The sequence below is a fragment of the Schistocerca cancellata genome, chromosome 8 (genome assembly GCF_023864275.1).
Source record: "Schistocerca cancellata isolate TAMUIC-IGC-003103 chromosome 8, iqSchCanc2.1, whole genome shotgun sequence".
NCBI classification, from domain to species: domain Eukaryota; kingdom Metazoa; phylum Arthropoda; class Insecta; order Orthoptera; family Acrididae; genus Schistocerca; species Schistocerca cancellata.
In genome coordinates, this window is record NC_064633.1 from 200999403 (window position 1) to 201023774 (window position 24372).

General features: G+C 39.7%; 1 protein-coding gene and 2 non-coding genes across 3 annotated transcripts in view; 2 read left to right on the forward strand and 1 right to left on the reverse strand.

Annotated features, from left to right (window-relative positions):
- Positions 1 to 1217: 1217 nt before the first annotated feature.
- The window catches only part of LOC126094722 (WD repeat domain phosphoinositide-interacting protein 4-like), a 38553-nt gene continuing 15398 nt past the window's right edge, over positions 1218 to 24372 (forward strand). The window contains exons 1-6 of the mRNA XM_049909265.1: positions 1218 to 1616; positions 1778 to 1852; positions 1934 to 2126; positions 2733 to 2913; positions 12874 to 13082; positions 19330 to 19431. Coding sequence (XP_049765222.1) covers positions 1550 to 1616; positions 1778 to 1852; positions 1934 to 2126; positions 2733 to 2913; positions 12874 to 13082; positions 19330 to 19431 — 827 coding nt within the window. The 5' untranslated portion in view covers positions 1218 to 1549. The remainder of the gene's footprint in view (positions 1617 to 1777; positions 1853 to 1933; positions 2127 to 2732; positions 2914 to 12873; positions 13083 to 19329; positions 19432 to 24372) is intronic.
- Trnat-ugu (transfer RNA threonine (anticodon UGU)) lies at positions 18266 to 18340 on the reverse strand. The gene has a single exon. It is a non-coding gene; the product is annotated as a tRNA-Thr (tRNA).
- Positions 18935 to 19009, forward strand: Trnat-ugu (transfer RNA threonine (anticodon UGU)). Its single transcript has one exon. It is a non-coding gene; the product is annotated as a tRNA-Thr (tRNA).

Below are 24372 nucleotides of genomic sequence, written 5' to 3' on the forward strand. Positions count from 1 at the left end.
GTGATCAGTCCCTTTTTCCTCGTGTAAACAGCTCTCAGGTTGTCTGTAGCTGGTATCATTCCCTTAAGACTTTTTAATCAAAGCATTCTGAGTGGCCTCTCAGGCAACAGAGCTGAACCTGACAGTGAACGAAGTTGTAGCAAGAGTTGTTTGAATGACTTGCTTCCCAAGTACTCGTCCACTAATAACCTCTATAAGCAATACTCCAGCGTAGGGGCGAACTGTTTGATTAGGCAGTTTTTGAATGTCACATAACTATATGTGTGTAAAGTCTCCTCCGCCTGTACAATCTGTGAGTCATTTAAATTTGCTATGACGCAATGAAATTGAGCCGTATAATCGTGAACACCATATTGGCAGAAAATTCTTACAGCTTGCATGATCCAGGGTTCTGGTCTAGATATCCAGAACGCCAGCAATTCAACTTCATATACAGTCCTACCTCGTTCAGGAAACGCATGACTCGGCGTTTGCTGGACGGTGAAAGTTCCTGCTACAGCGAGGTGTAGTGTTTGCTGTACCTCGCTCGCGTCCTCCTCCTTAACGTTGCCGTTTCCAAGTTGATCCGTCACTTTCCCGTGTTTCTAATCGTGTCACCACTGTAGAGTTTCGAGAGTGTTGAGATGATCCAGAATGAAGGGACACACAGCTTGTTAATAAACACTTTTAATACACTCAAAATTTACCCAATACAATGTTGCTAGGTCACAAGTGAACACTTCAATCAAAATGCTAAGAGCTAACCAAAGACAAAATATACCTCGTTGTAACAATCAGCTGTTTGTTATTTTCTGGTCGAGCTTCGAGTCACTACGAAATTAATGTATCCATTGGATTGGCCATTTACTCACACATTCTGCTAAAATATGTGTTTGAAGTCTATTTATAAGAAGTTATTATCACAGCAGGAGACAGTTATCCTTTTAATAGGATAATCAAAAAGACGATATCACGCAGAATATTTATAACGAGCGAATTAATATCCAAAATGCAGTCTGATCGCTCACACTACCTTGTACTTGGAAAACAAAGTGCAGCTACGCTGCTCCGTAAGATTTTGGCCTCTCGTTACCTACCGATAAAAATGTGTAACAGTATTAAGGACATAGATTTTGCGAAAGATCCTATACCTCAACCGCATTTCTAATCAGTATCACAATACTTCGTTATGTTTTAGATCGCTCTGGGGCGTTTATTACATGTCACCATGGCAACGTTGTAGTAGTCAAAACAGCAATCACTTCCCGTTTATATTATTCGTCGGGTTGAACAAATGCTTTATTTTGTCGATATACACGACTTGTTTATTTCTTTAAGGGAACATTTAAATAAAAATATCTTAGCTCTGAAATTTCATTGATACCGTTATTAACTGTGTATAAGCGCAAAGTTTTTCCATGACAGCAATCAGCTGTTTACTGCGTGGTGTTCCTGCCATTGTTCTGCACATGATAACAGTAATTTGTTGTCCTTTCGCAAAGCGTTTTTGCCATAGCGCTACGATAATGTACGAACGTGGAAAAGATTAGAAATTCGTTTCTAAACACAAATGAAGGCTCCTGAAGTAATGGCAGCTGGAAGAGGGGTCATAAGTTTGCGATTCAATCAGGATCAAGGTTTGTTTATAATGTGACAAGGACTTGCATTACCGTGCATTTTTTTGCCTTGAGCAGAAATGATTTCGTATCTTCAAATTAATTTTGTAGTAACAGGAACACAACACGCGTGGATTGCGCGAGATTGGTTAAAATTAGAATGACACATGTTTGTTTTTCAGGATGTTTCACCTGTTGTATGGAAACAGGATTGCGTATTTACAATGTAGAGCCCTTAGTGGAAAAAGCTCACCTAGGTATGTATACACTTTTTTTATTATAACCACAGAAGCGCATTGATTTTATAAATTTTAGTAACAGTTAAAACTGAATTGTAGATCTGGATCTTGTCGGGAGTGTTTGTTCCTGCGAAATGCTTCATCGGACAAACCTGCTAGCTATTGTCGCCGGGGGTCCACGACCTAAGTTTGCCGAGAACACCGTTCTCGTTTATGACGACGCTTCCAAGAAGTTCATAATGGAACTTACGTTTCCTGCTAGGGTGCTTGCTGTTCGTTTGCGGAGAGACAGGTGAGAATTTCCTCATATTCACTGTTTTTTTAACTTTATGAGATTGAGAAAAACACCATAACTCTGTAGATAATACTGTACTTTTCGTGTGAAAAGGTTTTGTGGAAATGCTCGCCTTTTGTACACATACAATGAGAAAAAAGTATGTAATTTAGTGCAACACTCTTCATTAGCTGGAAGATGTGGATAGTAATTGTTGATATTTTTACCTTTCATTTCCTTTTTTGTTTGTGGACAGATGAGGTAATCTAAATTATTCTTAAAAGATATCATTCTTGCACTTCTGTGGCACATAGGCTTATGGTCTTCGTGTAAAGAGAGACAGCTTACATCTTTTTGCATTTTAAATTCTCAGGAATGTTCAAACAGATGTGTATGTTTTCAGTTTTTCTGGAAATTACTGGTCTCTTCTTGTTGCATTTACATTATCACTTCTTTCCTTGCTCCAGTTTATCCCCAGTTAATTTGTAAATATCTCCTAACAGTTTGTATTGTCATTCAGAAAATGAAAGGAGAAACTATTGTTCTGATACCACAGGACAGTAAGTGACATTAGTAACCTTGTTTATCTTTGTTACCATGAGTGCATAAAATGTGTTGTTACAGGATGGCGGTTGCTACCTGTAACCAAATACATGTATTCACCTTCCCGCAACCTGCTCGACGCCTACTCACTCTAGAGACCAGGGACAATGAGCGTGGTATATGTGAGATGAGTCCGATGGCTACCAGTGAACGACAACTGCTTGCCTTCCCAGGTCACAAGCTTGGCAGTGTCCAACTGGTGGTTAGTAGAAATAAAATATGTTATAGGTCTCCTCTGCAGAATTGTTGTTGTCATGTGTAGAATGTTGACTGACATTAGGAGCTATATCATGTTTATTTTTTGTTAGCTTCAGTTTGTTAGGAATGTAAGTGCACAGGCTTCCGCAGACATAGGTAGTCGACATAAAACGTGTCTGAGTTTCATACCATATCATAATGTAAAAAACTATATTGGAGAAACAAGTGTTTTGGTCACTGTAACTGTGGCCAAAACATTGGTTTCTTCAGTGTAGTTTATTACATTATGAAGAGGTATGCTACAGAGAAAACTTGTTGGGAATGGTTTATGTTGTGCAAAGAATGATTTGCTTTTCAGTTATCCCCAGATTTTAGTCTGGCACTTTCAGATGTCCCGTTGCTACATCACATTACAGAAAATAAAAAAGTTAAAAAGATTTCTTGTAATAGTCAAGATCACAAGTAAATAACATTGAGTGATGGCTAGTTTCAGCTGATTATACTGCCATCTTCAGATCTGGGATAATAGAAGAAAATTGCACAAAAGGCAAAAGGAGTTATGAAATCCATAATAATGAAGACAAGATGACAAATACAAACTAATTAAAAACATTATATTGTGTCTGCTCATAAAATAAGACTAAGACACAAGGCGCAAGATCTGCATCACAGTGGATGCTCATTTCAGAGCCGTTTCTCAGTAAAATAAAGGTATACATCATTGAGATAAAACATTAGATATACAAGACCTAAGAAATAAATAGAAGGCATCAGTACGCAATAAAGCGCACACCACCATAAATTAAGCAAAAAAATGTAAAGTACAAATCCAGCTTATGAGTTGGCATATACAGTATTTTGCATACAAAACTGTTGCATGAGTAACTTGTTAACCAAAGCATCATGTACAGCAATGCTAGATGGTCTAGCAGAATGTGGCCACACATGCTTTTGTGTGTTTCATTTTGTATTGATGTCTTCTATTTATTTCCTAGATCTAGTGTACGTAATATTTTATGGTGATGGCATATGCTGTTAGCTTACTGAGATGCAGGAGTGTCCACTGTGATGCAGACACCACGTCTTAATCTCATTTTATGAGTAGACACAATACATGTCTTCTTGTCGGTATCATTAGGGATTTTCTACTCCCTTCTTGTACCTCACTTGAGTACAATTTTCTATTTTTATTCCAGATTTGAAGATGGCTGTGTAATCAACTGAAATTTGCCATCACTCAACATTAAGTGCTTCCATTCTTAAGATTTTATTAAGAATTTTTTTAAACTTTTTATAAAATATTAGATCACTTATGTCCTTCCTGACTGTGTCAGGAATTAATAGCATTACAGAATATAAGCTGGGAATGGCCCTGTAATGTGCAATTTATTTATTATATGTCACCAGTCCGTATTGCATTGTCACGAAACTGTAATACAGATGACCAGTTACTATCTTAGTATCTAACCGTGATGATAAACCCGCCTAAGATTACTACCGCTTCCTATATATGAACATGGAGATTACTTTTATCACATTGGGAATCAACTGAAAATCTGAAAAATAGCTATAACATCACAAACTTGAATGAGGAGTCCCTTCATTCATTTGTGTGCTAATAATTTTTAATGTGGAGAACAAGGCCTAAGTTCCCATTTTGGCCTGTTATATTTCAGATCTAATATCTGTCATGCTGGATTAAGTGTCGTTAAATGCAGCAGTAATTTGCAGAGTGGCTTCATTATATATTTGGGAACTATTTCACCAAAAGAATAAAAAACATTGCATGACAGAGGACAGAAACATACTCTTATAATTAATACATTTTTTATTGGATTGCTGTTAAATATATTGCCATACAGGCTGAAGTGTTTAGAAGGATTTATGTTGTAACTTGAGAGAGGGGAGAGGGGGTGGGCAAAGGGGGTAGGAGTACATAAATACAGTGCTAGAGAAAGCTGATTCAAGTGAAGGCAGGGGTCTTTCAATGTTACACTGTGTGTTTCAGTGGAAGGCAAGTGTACAAAGGTGTGGACGACTTGGCAGGGTTGGGGGGGGGGGGGCAGGATATATGGAGAGGGAGAAAACTGCTAAGAAATTACAGCGATTCAGGGTTCACAGACCTAGAAACCCAAACCAGACTGAGCAAGGGAACAGTGACAAATGAGAATGCCTTTTTGTTGGGGAGGGGATGGGGGCAGGAGAAGGCAGGTGAAGACAAGCAGAGGTAAGTGGATGATGGGTACTGTAGCTTATGGAAATTGAGACATGGAAGATTTTGCTGGATTGCAGGCAACCAGATCAGCTTGTTGTACTACTAGGTGGTGAAACATGCTTAAGGCCACAGTTTGGCAATGTTTGTTCATAAGGGTGGGTGGCTGATTGGGAGTCAATCCTCGAAAAAGGCCAGCTGTAGTGTTGCTATAAAAAGTGCCTGTGTTCATGGATGGCTTTTCTTTATGATGGAATAGGACATATCAGTGACAGGACTGTATTACAATATGCTGAATGGCTGCACAGGGCAATTTGTGCCTGTGGGAGCCAGATTGAACTAGGATATTTTGTAGGTTGTGTGGATGGTGAAACAGCACTTTGGGAGAAGTGGAAAAGATTTTGGGGCATGGTGGAAGACAGTTGAAGCTCTGGCGCATGATTGGTTAGTCTACTCCAAAGGATTAGACCTTCAGTGTAATGGAAGACAGCTTTCTCAGCACTGTAGTTTTTCCGACAACAGGTGGAAAGAATGTATGGGAGAGTCTTTTGGTGTGGAAAGGATGGTAGGGATCAAAATGGAATATTTGTTGCTGGTGATCTTAATATGCACTGATGTTTTTATGGGGGCATCAGAGAGGTGGAAGTAGACTAACAAGGAGATGGGTCATCATCATCATCATCATCATCATCATCATCATCATCATCATCATTTAAGACTGATTGTGCCTTTCAGCGTTCAGTCTGGAGCATAACCCCCCTTATACAGTTCCTCCATGATCCCCTATTCAGTGCTAACATTGGTGCTCTTCTGATATTATACCTATTACTTCAAAATCATTCTTAACCGAATCCAGGTACCTTCTCCTCGGTCTGCCCCGACTCCTCCTACCCTCTACTGCTGAATCCATGAGTCTCTTGGGTAACCTTGCTTCTTCCATGCGTGTAACATGACCCCACCATCTAAGCCTGTTCGCCCGGACTGCTACATCTATAGAGTTCATTCCCAGTTTTTCTTTGATTTCCTCATTGTGGACACCCTCCTGCCATTGTTCCCATCTACTAGTACCTGCAATCATCCTAGCTACTTTCATATCCGTAACCTCAACCTTGTTGATAAGGTAACCTGAATCCACCCAGCTTTCGCTCCCATACAACAAAGTTGGTCGAAAGATTGAACGGTGCACAGATAACTTAGTCTTGGTACTGACTTCCTTCTTGCAGAAGAGAGTAGATCGTAGCTGAGCGCTCACTGCATTAGCTTTGCTACACCTCGCTTCCAGTTCTTTCACTATGTTGCCATCCTGTGAGAATATGCATCCTAAGTACTTGAAACCGTCCACCTGTTCTAACTTTGTTCCTCCTATTTGACACTCAATCTGTTTATATCTCTTTCCCACTGACATTACTTTCGTTTTGGAGATGCTAATCTTCATACCATAGTCCTTACATTTCTGATCTAGCTCTGAAATATTACTTTGCAAACTTTCAATCGAATCTGCCATCACAACTAAGTCATCCGCATATGCAAGACTGCTTATTTTGTGTTCACATATCTTAATCTCACCCAGCCAGTCTATTGTTTTCAACATATGATCCATAAATAATATGAACAACAGTGGAGACAGGTTGCAGCGTTGTCTTACCCCTGAAACTAGTCTGAACCATGAACTCAATTTACCGTCAACTCTAACTGCTGCCTGACTATCCATGTAAAGACCTTTAATTGCTTGCAAAAGTTTGCCTCCTATTCCATAATCTTGTAGAACAGACAATAACTTCCTCCTAGGAACCCGGTCATATGCCTTTTCTAGATCTATAAAGCATAGATACAATTCCCTGTTTCACTCATAACACTTCTCCATTATTTGCCGTAAGCTAAAGATCTGGTCCTGACAACCTCTAAGAGGCCTAAACCCACACTGATTTTCATCCAATTGGTCCTCAACTAATACTCGCACTTTCCTTTCAACAATACCTGAGAAGATTTTACCCACAACGCTGATTAAAGAGATACCTCTGTAGTTGTTACAATCTTTTCTGTTTCCATGTTTAAAGATTGGTGTGATTACTGCTTTTGTCCAGTCTGATAGAACCTGTCCCAACTCCCAGGCCATTTCAATTATCCTGTGTAGCCATTTAAGACCTGACATTCCACTGTATTTGATGAGTTCCGACTTAATTTCATCCACCCCAGCCGCTTTATTGCACTGCAATCTATTGACCATTTTTTTCCACTTCCTCAAATGTGATCCTATTTCCATCATCATTCCTATCCCATTCTACCTCGAAATCTGAAACATTACTGATCGCATTTTCACCTACATTGAGCAACTCTTCAAAATATTCCCTCCATCTGCCCAAGGCATCCTCAGGATTCACCAGCAGTTTTCCTGACCTGTCCAAAATACTTGTCATTTCCTTCTTACCTCCCTTTCAAAGACTGCTAATTACACTCCAGAATGGTTTTCCAGCAGCTTGACCCATAGTCTCCAACCTGTTTCCAAAGTCTTCCCACGATTTCTTCTTGGATGCTGCAATTATCTGTTTGGCTTTGTTTCTTTCTTCAACATAACTTTCTCTGTCTACCTGGGTTCTGGTATGTAGCCATTTTTGATACGCTTTCTTTTTCCTTTTACAGGCTGCCTTGACTGTATCATTCCACCAAGCTGTTTGCTTCATCCTACTTTTACACACTACTGTTCCAAGACATTCTTTAGCCACTTCTAGTACTGTGTCCCTGTACCTTGTCCATTCCTTTTCCAATGACTGTAATTGACTACATTCAACTAACTGGTACCTTTCTGAGATCGCTGTTATGTACTTGTGCCTGATTTCCTTATCCTGAAGTTTCTCCACTCTTATCCTCCTACATATGGACCTGACCTCCTGCACTTTCGGCCTCACAATCCCAATTTCGCTGCAGATTAAATAATGATCAGTGTCATAAAAGAATCCCCTGAATACACATGTGTCCCTCACAGCCTTCCTGAATTCCTGATCAGTTATTATATAGTCAATGACAGATCTGGTTCCCCTGCCTTCCCAAGTATACCGGTGAATGTTCTTATGTTTAAAAAAGGAGTTTGTGATTACTAAGCCCATATAGGCACAGAAATCCAAGAGGTGTTTCCCGTTCCTGTTGGCCTCCATATCCTCTCCAAATTTACCCATAACCTTTTCATACCCTTCTGTTCGATTTCCAGTCCTGGCGTTAAAATCACACATGAGCAGAACACTGTCCTTGTCCTTTACTCTAACAACTACATCACTGAGTGCCTCATAAAAACTACCCATCTTATCTTGATCTGTCCCTTCACAATGCGAATATACTGACACAATCCTAATTTTCTTGCTAGACACTGTCAAATCTATCCACATCAGTCGTTCGTTTACATACCTTATTGCAACTACGCTGGGTTCCATTTCTTTCCTGATGTAAAGCCCTACACCCCATTGTGCTATTCCTGCTTTGACTCCTGACAGGTAGACCTTGTATTCTCCCACTTCCTCTTCTTTCTCACCCCTTACCCGAATGTCACTAACAGCTAAAACGTCCAGCCCCATCTTACTTGCAGCCTCTGCCAGCTCTACCTTCTTCCCAGAGTAGCCCCCATTGATATTAATAGCTCCTCATCTCATTACCATTTGTTTGCCAAGTCATATCTTAGGAGTCCCTGGTTTGTCAGTTAGAGGTGGGACTCCGTCACCTCCAAAGGTCCGAGGCATTTTTCTCTGATTGTTGCCAGCATCATATTTAAAGTACCAGGGAAGTAGGTTGCTAACCTTACTTGCCATGAGTCCCATTGGGTTTTACCCCTAACGGCTGAGGGACTAACCGGTGGATTTGGTAGTCTTTGCCGTATGAGCACAAAGGTGACCACGACTCAGAATATGTCCGAGATGCCCAGCCTTATTCCAAAGTAACTGGTATCCCGACTGTTGGGACCACTTACTTGGCCACTCATACGTTGCCCGTGGTTCATGAACTAGGACATGACTGCAGAAACCCACACCATGAACCACAGGAGATGGATTATTGATCTTTACCTATATCCATTTCAGTGTGTGATCTTTAGTTCAGTAATCCAAGGAGATGGATTATTGAACTTAAGATCACACACTGAAATGGATATAGGTAAAGAAATTGAGGTTGTGAAAGAATAAAAATGGTACCAACAAACAGGATGATTTCAGATGCTGAGGGGGGGATTTTGGAAAGTATGGTTTATTTGCTCTTTCTCACTGCATATCAACTAGTTGCCACTAATTTTCACTTTCACACACCAATTATTTCAAGGATGAGACTGTATTTCCCATGTTCCATGACTTTTGTTTTGGTCAAATGTTTACCTACATAAATATCTGACAGACAGTCTAATTGTTGAAAGTTCACACAGTATCATCAAGCTGAAATTTTCTGTTGTTGCAAGTGGCAGAAAGGTGTTATAATTGTAGTGGTCAATGAAATCAGTAGCCTATGGTGTTGAGACAGTTGCTGTAAAAGTGTGCCAAGTTTTTCTCTAAAGTTATGAAATAAGGATGATTTTTACAAAATTGTCTACCATGAGGGGTGATTTCGGAAAACACAAGAATGTGTAAAAGCAAGAAAGGTGCTAAAGTATGGTGTAATTATGATTCCAAACTTGGGTTAGATAAAGCTTTTCATGATACTTGGTGTCACAAATTACCATGTAGAAAAGTGTGCGATTTGAAATACTTTCAAAAAAACTTGGAAGACAGCCAGTACTAAATGAGGAAGGAGGAGGAGGAGGAATGTTGAAGCAAGGTATCTTGAACACTGCACACTGGAGATTTCCTTTCACTAGATTGGGTATTAGGTATTTGGTGAAAGACAGAACAGGGTAAAAAATTTTTTCTCTCTGTTTGCTGAAGTGAAAATATTAACAGCTTATGTGGAAGTGAAAAAAGTGACAGTTAAAATAAAATTCATTATCTCAATCCTTAACACTTATTTATAATGCTTGATACCCTTTAACTGTGTTACAAATCACAAAAATCAAATAGAAAGAATGTAGAATTTAAAAAAAAGTCAATGTATGTTTAAATTCCTCCCACATACTTTGGATAGAGATTAAAAACACGTGTGTCCGAAATCATCCAAATATACAGGGTAATTTCTGTCATTTTGTTTGCCTGTCTCTGGCAAATATAGGTACATACAGACTTTCTGTTTCTAGGATATTTTGTTCATTATGCATGTGCCATACCACTTCTGTAACAAACAATGCAATCTAACATAACCTATGCAAGTTACTGTGAAAATTACCTCAGAGCCATCTGAAATCACCCTCTTTGATGGGACATACCTACCCTGGGTTCTGATCTTGAGGATACTACCAGTGGATCTGAAGCAAATGAGGAGTTTAAGAACATACGTTAACAAAGAGGATTCGTCTAAGGGGCCATAAATATACTGGCTTATGAAGCAAGATTAAGGTTTGATGTCCTGTCAATGATACGATGGTCATTGCAGACTGAGCAGAAGCACTGATAGGGAAAGGATGGGGAAAGAAATTGATCTTGTTTTTTCAGAGGAACTTCCTTGCTACTTGAATTTAAGAAAATGATGGACAACATAAATTTGGATGACTGGCCAGGGATTTGAATCACTGTCTCCCCAAATTTATGTCCGGTGTCTTCCCACTCTGAAACCTTGCTCATTTGATTGGGATATGAAGTTGCCATACAAGTGCCCATGTCCATGCTGTGGGTTTGTGTTTTATATTGTCACATTTGTAAATGATGAAGCAATTGGGGGAAAAGCAATAGCTTATCAGATGTTCATGTACGAGTGTGTTGCATCAACAGCTGACACAAATTGGAGCCTGGTTGTATTGGGGTTGTAACAGTGGAGGAGCAATTTAGTGGTTAGTATGTTTAATGTAGGAAGATATGCTGTGACAGTGGGCTGGAGGATTCCATAAGTTAGGGCAGAAATCCATTCAGTGGGAGCTACAGGGGACCATTTGAGATGGTTAAATGTGTGTTTTGCTGGAACTTCCCAACATATTGCCATGGTCTGCTGGTCTCAGGATCAAACATGGATCCTTGCCTATAGTGTGCAATGCTCTTATTATCCAAATACAATTCATGACTTCCCTTCACAGTTTCATCTCTGCCAGAAACTCGCTCCTTCATTTATTCTGAATGTAGAACACTTATATATTGAGGGTGGGGGAAATGAAGGATTCAGCAGAAAAGTTCCAAAGTTAGTCTGTGGATTTGAGCAGGAATTGGAGGTCATGCTGGACTTCGGCAGTTGGATCATTGGGGCATGACTTGTAGGTGGTGCCAGGCATTTGGCAGAGGGAATATATTTTGAGACTGTATATCACTGTGTTTCATTTTATGTGAAAGAGTGTCTAGAAGGAACCCATCAATGTGGTCTACTGTGATGTAGCAGTGTCGTATTTGGAGTGTGTGGTGCCGAAACTTTGGAGAGAGAGAGAGAGAGAGAGAGAGAGAGAGGTTTCTACAAAGTAAGATGACAACTGTGTTTTGGGTTTATTTGCAATCTGAGTTCTGTAGGATGTTTCTGGTGACATTCCAAGTAAAATAGATTGTTGAGACTCACTCTTTTGGCTATGACAGAGAAGTATCTTTGCCACATATTTCAGTGGCCTTGATAGGTTATATTATTCCGAGGCAGCAGTTACAAGACATTATGTTGGAAATACTATTAAGGTGGTGTTCAGATTACAACAGGTATTGGAGAGGAAGGAGTTCAGTCTGTAAGATGGGGTATAGAAATCTGAAGCTGTTTTATGGAAACTACCTTGTAGAGGAAGCATAGATGGCTTAAAACATCTATATGTCAGTATTTATTTCTGTGGATTTTAGTTAATGAAGGATAGGGGTTAGTGGATTCAAGAAGCTTGAAGATATTTGCAGCTGCCCATTCAGTATACTTCGTATATTGCTGCATGTGCTTTACAGCAGTAAATTAATATTTTACCACTAATAAGAACAACAACATTATTAATGTGATACCTATAATACCCCTCAATTAGGAGAGCAATTGGACAAGACAGAAGAAAAAAGACAAATATGTAGTGTTAGGTATCCCATATTTCACATAAATGATTTGTTTTAAATGCGAACATTTTTGGTTCACCTTTACCTTGACTGTCAAAGGAAACATAAAGTTTACCATTACTTGTCACTACTTCTTTCCACAATGCGTTCCAGAGATTTAAACCTCCATCATGAGGCTTATCTACGAAGTGTGATGGTGTATGTGATGTTCCACAACAGGGAGAGGAGTGTGTGACCACTGGAGACAGTGCCACAGGTTACTTCAAAGTCGTAACACAACATATAAATTCCATAGTAATCCACACAAATCCACGTGATGATGGGGATTACCTCTGAAACCTGTTGTGGAAATAAATGCATTGTAGCTCATAACAGTAAACGTGTTTCATTCATTAATGATTTATCCTAGAGTCTATCGGTCCATTATAATTCATTTCTATAAGTTTTTAAGTTGACTTACTTTGTGTATAGTAATGAAATGGAATTCCCATTGTTGCAGCAACAATAATTCATCTGCTCTTTTATACAAATTAGTAAATTTGATAGGGATTTCCTATCATATTTTTACCATCAGTTAAGTGTCTTCTTAATACAGTAAAGTGGTTTTGGGTGACAATTTGTTGTCAAAGCCAATAAATGATGAAGATGCATCTAGTAGTACACGGTTGTTTGTTACTTTGGACATTCCTTTTAGGATCTGGCAAGTACTGAAGCAGGGAGCTCAAGTGCACCTGTTACAGTCAATGCACACCGTGGTGCATTAGCGTGCTTGGCACTTAATCAACAAGGTACATTAATTGCCACTGCATCAGAGAAGGGAACGCTCATTCGTGTGTGGGACACTGTGCGTCGAACTCTCGCAGTGGAACTGCGGCGTGGTTCTGATCCGGCAACCCTGTATTGGTAAGCAATATTTTGTGTTACCTAAGTTTTTCTGTATGTATTGTCTAAGTAGTATAAAGTTTAATGATATAATTGAATACGTAGGTTGGCATTTTCCATCTCCTGTACCAGATGTATACAAAAAAATGTTGAAGCTTCTTGTTTCCTTCATAAATCGAAGGGAGGAGACTTTCTTTAGTGGAGATGTGGTGGAAGACATTTTTGCACAGTAGTGAATTTATTTCTGTTGATGGAAAGCATCGGCAACTGACATTCAGCCTACGAATGAGAATGTATAGTGAGCATTCATCTGATTCCAGTAACTTGTAAAATGATGGAAAAAATTGAGCAGCGGTAAAATGATGGAAAAAATTAAGCAGGATACTGCATCAAATTTTGCCCAATGTTTGGTGATGCCTAAGTAGAAAACATTTGCAAGGTTTCATAGATGATGCCTTGAGCAGCCCACTGACAAAGAAGTGGTACAAGCACATCAATGGTGGCTACACATTTGTAGACAGTAAACTGTCTTCAGGCATGCACTCAACAAACATAAATGATAGGTGATTGAGCAAGTGCAGACTTTGATCATGGTAGAAAATCGCATAACGGTAAGAGAACTTGCGAATCAGATGAGAATAAGCATCGGATCAGTATATTCAGTTTTGACCGAAAAATTATGCACGAGATGAGGATATGTGAAATTCATACTGAGACTGCTGGTAAGAGAGCAGAAGCTATGCAATTTGTAAATGGCACAAAACATGCTGGACAATGCAAGCAATAACCCCCAACTTTCTGAACTCCATGTCCATAGGCAATTAGACATATGTTTATGGGTACAACCCAGAAACCAAGTTTCAGTCCTCACGTGGAAACATTTGAAATCCCCACGACAAAGAAAAGCACGGCATGTCCACAGCAGTGTAGAGGTTATGTTGACCATTTTATTCATCTCTCGTGGGTGATGCATCACAAGTACAAGCCACAAGGCCAAACTGCCCCAAAGCAATACTGCCAGTAGGTACTTCATTGCCTTCATGGTGTTGTGCACTGTAAACAACCGTATCTGTGGCCAGCAAGAACTTAGCAGCTCCATCACGATAATGTATCCCCCCATTCTGCATTTCTGATTCAGACTTTCCTCACCAGACACAACATTCTTTTGGTTAGTCAGGCTCACTATGCATCGATATAATTCCAAATGACTTTTGACTATTTTCCTAAACTGAAAATGCCCCAGTAATGAATATGATTTGAGTCAAGAGAAGAATGCAACAGTGTGGGTGATCACCATTTCAGAAGATGTGTTCTGGAAGTGATTCAACAAAGGTGGGAGCACTGGAAGAATTTTGTGCATTAGTAAGGAGACTACTTTGTAGGGGATTAGTGTTCTGTAGCATGCAAATCAGTAAAGGTGTTTCTGCCAACCGAAGAGCAACACTTTCTTGACATGCCTCATATTGTTTCTGTTTTTACTCTCTGGTGTGTGATAATGTTTCCCAGTTCATATTTGATATAATTGACATTTGTGGTGGTGGTGGTGGTGGTGGTGGTGGTGGTGGTGGTGGTGGTAGTGCTTGCACTTTCTTTTAGTGACACATTACTTAAGAGTTTCCAACAACACTCAGGGAAGCACAAATTATTGATATTTAGTCCTGTAATTATGGTATTGTTTATCTACAGGTACAATATTGTGGTAGTCATTAATACAATTACATTATTTCAATAGGGTATGCATTATATTCAGACTTGAAAGCCACATTTTAGGGGAAGAGACCCATATATTTATTTCTATAAATGCCATAAAGAAACGCTCGTTATGTTCTTTGAATTCCTTATGACACATTAGCCAGTGATGCCGACAACTGGTAAGTGAAGTGTTGGCAGAAGAGCCAACACTGTGTTGCTAGAGGAGGCCGAAATGCACGCGTTTAATTACACGCTGACTGGCGTGAGGTCTGGAACAGTTAAGGGAATTAATAGTAGCAAATAAAGTACGTAGTTGATATAATACTTAACTTTAATCCACAATTGGTGTACATCGCTTTTGACGGTACATGTTATAATCTCAATATCAAATGCTATGGCGCCTTGCTAGGTCGTAGCAAATGACGTAGCTGAAGGCTATGCTAACTATCGTCTCGGCAAATGAGAGCGTAGTTGTCAGTGATCCATCTCTGGCTAAGTCGGCTGTACAACTGGGCTCTCATTTGCCGAGACGATAGTTAGCATAGCCTTCAGCTACGTCATTTGCTACGACCTAGCAAGGCGCCATAGCATTTGATATTGAGATTATAACATGTACCGCCAAGAGCGATGTACACCAATTGTGGATTAAAGTTAAGTATTATATCAACTACGTACTTTATTTGCTACTATTAATTCCCTTAACTGTTCCAGACCTCACGCCAGTCAGCATGTAATTAAACGCGTGCATTTCGGCCTCCTCTAGCAACACAGTGTTGGCTCTTCTGCCAATACTTCAGTAAGCACCTTATGGAATTAGCCCACAGCTAATTGTGGCAAGTGGTAAGCCCCTGATGAATAGTGTTCAGCAATGTGTAGCTTCAGGTTTGGTGAATCTTTAGTTTTCACTCTGGGGATGATCAGTGGTGCCAGTTCTGTAGGCATATTCTAGAAACAATTGCGTGGTGTGATGGTGGAACATTGTGTTTTTCAGGGAATCAAAAGGATGCTCTGAACTTGCATAACATTCCTCCACAAAACCCAACCTAAAGATGAGCTGTGCACCTGTGGAGAGGAGAGGATGGCTATTGAGACAAAATAGTCAATTGTATTTTATGTGGCTCCTCTGACACATTTCTGGCAATGAGTTACTAAGAATCTTTTGCTATGAGAATATAAAGTGAAAATGACATTTTTGGCACCCCACATTGGTGCTGTTATAGGAGGTGATGAATGGCATACATTGAAGTGAACATTTTCCTATCTTAATACCCTACCAATGGTCCTTGAAATGGATGCTCTAAAAATCTAACTAGATATAATTCAGCCAGCTGATTATGGTGTAATTCCAAGACCGTATCTAGGTATGAATGGATCACATGAAGGGGATGGTACACAAGTCTCTGATGTACTCCTGTCAACATCTGCTGGTCATTTTAGGACATAACCTGTTCCATGGTTGATTAGCGCATATCAAACTGCATTGAGTTGCAAGGTGGTGGTACTGGAGAAATTGAGCAGCAATGTATATGCTGAAAATCCAGCAACATTTCTTACAGCTAGAGCAATTTTTGAGGAGTGCGAGAAGGGTTATGTCCCAAGTTTTCATGCTAAATGAATTGTTCCCCTTCACCAACTATTAAATGGGAATCTGTAAGAAAATTTTTTGGAGAAGATGAATATGTCCATTAACAACTACAGTAAAAATGGCAATCTACTTGCCACTCAAGAGGTAATAGTTCAAATAATGGTGGATTATTTCTATGAAAATAATCTTCAGACAACTAAAATCCTCATTATGATTGCATCCTGTAACCTGAGAGACAAAAAGGCTGAATTTTACCTCAGGCAGGACAGTTGCCTCAAGACTTATTTCTACAGCATTTAGAGCTTGTTTTCCCCTAAAACAAATGTGTGAATGCACAGAACCAAGGACAATGAATGGATAACTCCTGGGATTTTAAGTATTATGTGATAGGAAGAGAGAGAGCCCTACTTAACTCAGTGGATAAGTTGTATTCAGGAGCTGAAACTCCACTTCACCAGTCTGTTATCAAAGAAAACAAAACACAAGCACAATGCACAAATAAAACATCACATGTTGGAATATTTTGAAACAATAAACAAACTAAAATAGTATTCCAAATATTGAGTTTCCAGAAGTAATGACATATTGAAATCAGTGGACACCAGATTCAAAGATTATTTAATCACTGTTGCAGCAAAAATATACTAACTAAAAAGCAGGCAAATACAAATGCCTTAGATTTACTTTGATGGACCCTGTATGCACCACCAACAGACAATATTTTCTAAAATACAGCCCATAAGGAAACTGAAAAATTCATTGGGCCACTAAAAAGTAGTGTTTCTAGCAGAGTTTTAAAATCTTGTGCTGGATGGATAGGAGTACGCTTAAGCTATCTTTCTAATCAATTAATGACTGTGGGGATTTTTCTGAGAGCTGTAAATATGTGGCAGTAACACCTATTTATAAAACTGGAGATAAGTGTACCACTTCTAATTGCAGACACATTTCATCCTTCCATTCTTTTCAAAAGTGTTTGCGAAAGTATCTTATGATAGAATACTGATTCATTTTTCTAACCAGAATTTGTCAATTGCCTCTTGTTGTTGTCTTCTGTAAAGGGTTCTCCACAAAGGAAACCATACAAGATCTTACAAATGTACCCTTGACAGCTCTAAAGAAGAAAGAATAATCTGTTGACATATTTATGTGAATAGTTGGGGAAGTAAATAACAACAGGGTGTAGCATTAAAACCAAAAACCTGCCTGGGCTGTATCCCTTTTCTCTAATGGTTGTTCCATTGTTAACCTGAGTGTGTCCTCAGAATCTGTCTCCCCAGTGAGTTTAATGTTTTTCACACTGAGCTTTATTCGATTATGAATACTGCGTATTAGATGAGGCGTGATCAGGGGTCAAAATTTGTCATCTGTACTGATGCTCTCAGCACTTTAGAGACCATCCAGCATCTATACCCTGCAGATAAAACAGCCCAGAATATCCAGGATGCCCTTTTCCAATTGCAAATACACAGGAATGAGGTGGTGGTGTGCTGGATACCAGGACACATGGGAATAAACTGTTAGGCAGGAGATTTTGCTATGTGCAGAAGTTGATTGGACCATCCAAGTATTAAGTAAGTGATCAGCCAAGCAGTGTTTCCAGACTCACTGTATTGTGTCATTTCTGGCTATATATACATAGTTTAACAGTTTGGATTTTGCATGCTAGGGAGTGATTTTGTGTGTTCCAACATTTCACATGTCTGCATTTTATATAATTTAACAATGTTGATCACCTAAAGTATTTATAAAGGCACTGAAAATCAGGTTTGAGTACCCAAACAAACAAATAAACAAAAAATATGAATTGCATGTATTTGTCCGTTATGAAAACAAAAATAAGCACTATGGTTTTATGATAATTAAATGGACACCCTAGCTGCAAACAGGCGTTGATGTACTTCATTGGGGACATGTTGAAAATGTGTGCTCCGACCGGGACTCGAACCCGGGATCTCCTGCTTACATGGCAGACGCTCTATCCATCTGAGCCACCGCGGGCACAGAGGATAGTGCGTCTGCAGGGACTTATCCCTTGCACGCTCCCCGTGAGATCCACATTCCCAACATGTCCACACCACTAAATTCGTAGTGCGCCTAATAGATGTTTGCCCATCATACTCATTACTCGTGGCAGATTAATCTACCAAGTCCCGTACGAGTTTGGGCGTAGCGTGTGTGTTCGCAGAGGAAGGTCAATGGCCGGGAAGCCATATTTTAACTATATATGACACATTTTCGACATGTCCCCAATGAAGTACATCAACACCTGTTTGCAGCTAGGGTGTCCATTTAATTATCATTTCATTTCTAGCAAAGCTGCATGGTCATCCACGGTAACTGTTCTTTCGGGAACAGATACTACTGTCATATATAGTTAAAATATGGCTTCCCGGCCATTGACCTTTTTGTGCGAACGCACACGCTATGCCCGAACTCATACGGGACTTGGTAGATTAATCTGCCACGAGTAATGAGTACGGTGGGCAAGCATCTGTTAGGCGCAATACGAATTTAGTGGTGTGGACATGTTGGGTATGTGGATCTCACGGGGAGCGTGCAAGGGATAAGTCCCTGCAGACGCACTATCCTCAGTGCCCGCGGTGGCTCAGATGGATAGAGCGTCTGCCATGTAAGCAGGAGATCCCGGGTTCGAGTCCCGGTCGGGGCACACATTTTCAACATGTCCCCAATGAAGTACATCAACGCCTGTTTGCAGCTAGGATGTCCATTTAATTATCATTTCATTTCTAGCAAAGCTGCATGGTCATCCACGGTAACTGTTCTTTCGGGAACAGATACTACCGTCATATACACTATGATTTTGTTAATATTGGCCTGGTTAATGAAAACCTAATTGCAAATGAATTTTACTTATTTTTCCATTGACAGCTTGACAAACATGACTTACGTTTTTAGTGTATTGCATTTGTTTTGTGTGCTCTGCCATGTAACTTTCATCATATAACTTACTTGATTTACTTGTTGCAGCATCAACTTTAGCCGTGATTCAGAATTTCTGTGTTGTTCAAGTGACAAGGGAACAATCCATATATTTGCCTTGAAGGACACCCATCTCAACCGGCGCTCAACGTAAGAACATTTTCTCTTCTTTACCCCTACTGTTCAATGTCCTCTCAAGTTCTTTTTCTTGTGTCAGTTATTGCATGAGTTTTAGTGGTGGACAATATTATTGATAACAATATTTTATTCTAAATTTGTGTCATTACCTGATGGAATGGGATGGGGTGTGATGGGTTTATAGAGAACAGTACCAGTACTAGAAATAATTTTGCATTAAACTAAATGATATCATCCATTTGAAGATTCTTTATTTTCTAATCTCATGTCACAAATTTCTGGTAATACTATAATTGAAACTTTGGGAAGGACACATGAATCTAACCATCATAGTTTTCATTTTTCTTCTTTTGTTTAAGATAGGGAGAGAAAATAACGAAAATAATAATAATCAAAATATCCACGGGTGTGCTGCCGGTCTACAGTGTCCAACGGGCACAATATTTCAGCGATCATACATGTCGCCATCATCAGGTGAACTGACGGACTGAGCTCCTGTGAACGTGCCGGCACGGAGATCCGTACGCTATGGCTGCTCAGAGGGAACTGGGTTCGGTCGCCGCGGCAGCCGATTTAAATACCCTCCGCCCGCGGCGCGCTACCTCCGCCGACCGCGTCCCGTGCCACGGTCGCAAGGTGGAACAGATTGCGACGGCGTCTGAGATGACGTCGGTGTGATGGCTCTGTCCGCCGTGGTCGTCACAACTATACGTTTGCTCGATTTACTCTTGATTAACCCAATGGCTGGTTCCCAAGCCTTGCTAAGATTATAGCCACAGTCACGGTTTATGAGGTCGTCATTGGTGCGAATTTCGATGGCCTCTCTAACAACGCTGTCCCAGTATCTCGACGTCTGTACCAGAATCCTCGTGCGGTCATACTCCATGGCGTGATTTTCCGACAAACAGTGTTCAGCGACCGACGACTTGCTCGGATACATCAGTCGAGTGTGCCTCTGGTGTTCACGGCATCGATCCTCGACGGTACGCATCGTCTGACCAATATACGACTTGCCACATTGACACGGAATCTGGTACACGCCGGCCTTCCTCAAACCGAGGTCATCTTTGGCGCTCCCCACCAGTGCAAGAGTTTTATTTGGAGGACAAAACACAGTTCTGACCTGGTGTTTCTTCAGAATGTGGGCGATTTTTCCCAAGAGTGCGCCTGTGTATGGAATAAATGCAGTGCCTATCTCCTCCCTCGTGACTTCATCCATCTCAACAGGTTGTGCTGCAGTGGTTGGGTGGAGAGCACGTTGAATCTGCCACTCTGAGTACCCATTTTTTCGAAATACAGTTCTCAGGTGTTCCAATTCCTGGGGTAGACTCTCTGCGTCAGAGATTGTGCGCGTCCTATGTACTAGAGTTTTAAGTACCCCGTTCCTCTGTGAAGGGTGGTGGCAGCTGTCTGCGTGCAAATACAGATCAGTGTGCGTTGTCTTCCGATACACCCCATGACCTAGGGTGCCGTCAGCCCTTCTCTTGACCAAGACGTCAAGGAAAGGTAATTTACCCTCCGTTTCAGTCTCCATAGTGAATTTGATGTTGGGGTGTATGGAGTTTAGATGTGTAAGGAAGTCAAGGAGTTTATCCATACCATGTGGCCAGATGACGAACATGTCGTCCACGTAACGGAAAAAGCAAGTAGGTTTCCATACGCATGACGACAGGGCTTCCTCCTCGAAGTTCTCTATGTACAAATTCGCTACCACTGGTGAGAGTGGGCTACCCATGGCAACTCCCTCCGTTTGTTCGTAGTATTCTCCATTAAAAAGAAAATACGTGGAAGTCAAGACATGCCTAAAAAGTTCAGTGGTCTTCTCATCAAACTGATTAGTCAGAAGTTTGATGAGAAGACCCAATCTCTTTGCATTTACATATGTCTGCCTGTGTGTGTATATGTGCGGATGGATATGTGTGTGTGTGCGAGTGTATACCTGTCCTTTTTTCCCCTTAAGGTAAGTCTTTCCGCTCCCGGGGTTGGAATGACTCCTTACCCTCTCCCTTAAAACCCACATCCTTTCGTCTTTCCCTCTCCTTCCCTCTTTCCTGATGAAGCAACCTTGGGTCGCAAAAGCTTGAAATTTGTGTGTGTGTTTTTTTATTGTTTTCATTGTCTCTATCAACATACCAACACTTTCGTTTGGTAAGTTACAGCTTCTTTGTTTTTAAACTATTATGTTTTCATCATTTCCTTGGGAGTCATCACATTCGCATTCATACGAACACTTATATCAGGCAAGGAGATATATCTCACTCACTCATCAGTCGTACAAGTTAAGTACATCGATAAGAGATTCCTGTCGTATGATGCACGCACTGTCACTAATTCTGTGTATGACACACCGGAAGTATTTTCCAGTGGAGGATTCGGTTGACTTTTTGCCTTATCATCAAACATTTGCAGTTCCCATTCAAAAGCTACTTCCTTTCTGTTGCTAATAGAGTAGCTGTGTAGAATCAACTGTCATTATAGGATCCTACCATAAACATCACTGTTGCAAAGGGACGTTACACCTTGAGAGACAGAGACAAATTTGAATAAAGTTTACAGCAAAAAAGAGGCACGGATGCAGGTCACAATGCCATTTCTCTTCCCAGCTGCTCTATATTGCTCTTCTTATTCTTGGATAGTTCAGTGTTTCTATTCTGCTGCTTTTTTTTTCATAGTTCAGTATACCTTCTTCCTGTTTTCGTGCTTGATCTGTATTCAGTTTTTTGGCGGGCTGTTCACTGGGCCCTCTTACCACTAAATCTGAGGGGGGTACGGTGGGGAGTTTCCCTCATTAGTATCCATAATTAAAATTAATTTATTTTTTATGTGCAAACTAGCTGAAAAACTAGCATTTCCCAGGTATTCATTTTGCCAATTTTCTATTAGAAAAAAAACAAGAAATGAGATTTGTTTTCAGTGTAATATTACGGGCAATTTTTGTGTGCTATGCGCAGCTACTTTGCGTTTCTATAAAACGATTTTGTAAACATCTCTACGGCAACACCTCATCATGGCTCCACAGAGGGCAATTGTTTTTGCCTACAGGTATTTGCACTTAGCAGTTGAAAGCTGTCAGAAGTGCTGCCAGGTGTCAGGGATTTCCTTAAGTTTACACGACTGCAGGAGTATCCTAGTAATAAAGAATAAATGTATTACAACTTCATGCCTGATGCCGCATTTTTTCATGCATCTCAATGTTTAAGATGTCAGATGTCTTGAACGGCGTGGCATACAATGATATAATGGTGTAGGTATATTTAACGGCAAAGAAATAATAAATTTAAACCTCGTGCACAATCAACAGTTTTTCACACATCTCAGTGGTCCCTACATTCTCTCTCTTGAATTGTGTGTGCTACCATGATATAATTTTGTGTATTAATTTAGTGGCATATGTGGAAACTGTCTACGAAATGCATTGCAAATAGAGTTAGTGGCACATGAGTAATAAATTTAAATGTCATGCATGCTGTGACAGTTTTTCACATGTCTCATTGTTTATGATGTTATATCTTCTGAACTATGATGTGTAGGTGTTTCTTACCTCACAGTGATTGTTGCCTGACAGTAAGGGATATGTGTACCAAATATGGTTGAAATTGATCCAGTGGTTAAGAGGAGATGTGGAACATACATACATACATACATACGTATGTGTGTATATTTTTACAACATATGTAGATTTGAACTGTACACCAAGAGGAAGTCCTGCAATTCAGTTGATACAAACTTTGTAGACCATTACCTTTTTCATACTATTGTTGTCTATTTTATTTTCTTTCACTTAAGACGTTATCTTTAAGGGAAAAACACACACTATTTCAAGAATGCACAAAATCCACAGTTTTGGAGATATGGCAATGAAATTTTGTACCACGCTTTACATGAAAGTAACACAAAATCCTTTGTTTTTTTGTTAATGAAATTTGAAGTTTTATTTTCAAAAAATAATGTATGTTGCTTTTTCTCGGAAAGTATTCAAGAGATTTCTAAAAAAATTTCTCTGATACATCTGTTTATATGTTGTAAGCTTCTCTCATGAGGATTTTGGAATATGTCAAATAGGAGAATTTTCATAATTTTTTAATTACAATTCCACAAGTAGAATTTTAAATTCATGCCAAATTTCAAGCACTTTGGCCCATATCTCAGCTTACAATCAGTATTTCAAAATTTGCTCTTGAGACAATGCTTATTAGGTTTACAGAAATATGTGTACAAAATTTCATAATTCTAGCACTCATAGATTCTGAGGAAAAGGTACATACACTTTAAAAAACAAACTATTCAGGAAATGCAATTTAAAGTTCAACCTAACTTTTTTCCTTATGTCACTTCCTCAGAAGGCACCACATTTGTACTCTGGGTCATCTTTCCCTTCAAGGCTTCTCTTCTGGTTGCGTGTTGTCTGTCTTCTTTACTTTACCAGGTCTTCAACCGACTTTTCAGCTGCAGAGTCGTGCTGTAAATCTATTTTTCTCAGGATGTCTTGAGTAAAATTCCCAATGTTTCATCATTAACCACAGTAACTGCATCATAAGTTGCAATTCTGATAACTGTAGCAGATGCAAATGTGTTTTTAGGGCATCGTTTTCATATGAGTGAATTTAGAGACACTTTTGGATTTTGAGTTTTACCATGAACACACTTTTTGAGAAGTGCAGGATCGGCCTAAGATGATATATAAAACCAAAGAGTATGTATCACGGCCTTCTAGATGTATTCCACACACATTTGGTTGAAAGTACTACACAGAATTGTTGTTCACTGAGATTGTATTGAAGTTCTACTTCAAAAGTTGGGCCTGGCAGGGAGGCCGCGTCACACTTTTAATTAATTTTCAGGCACTTTGGATGCAATTTCAACATTGAAACTTTGGGAAATCATTGTCCATGAGTTGTACTAACAAATAAAAAATAAATCAAAAATTGGCATTTTTGGTAAGTTTCATCAACA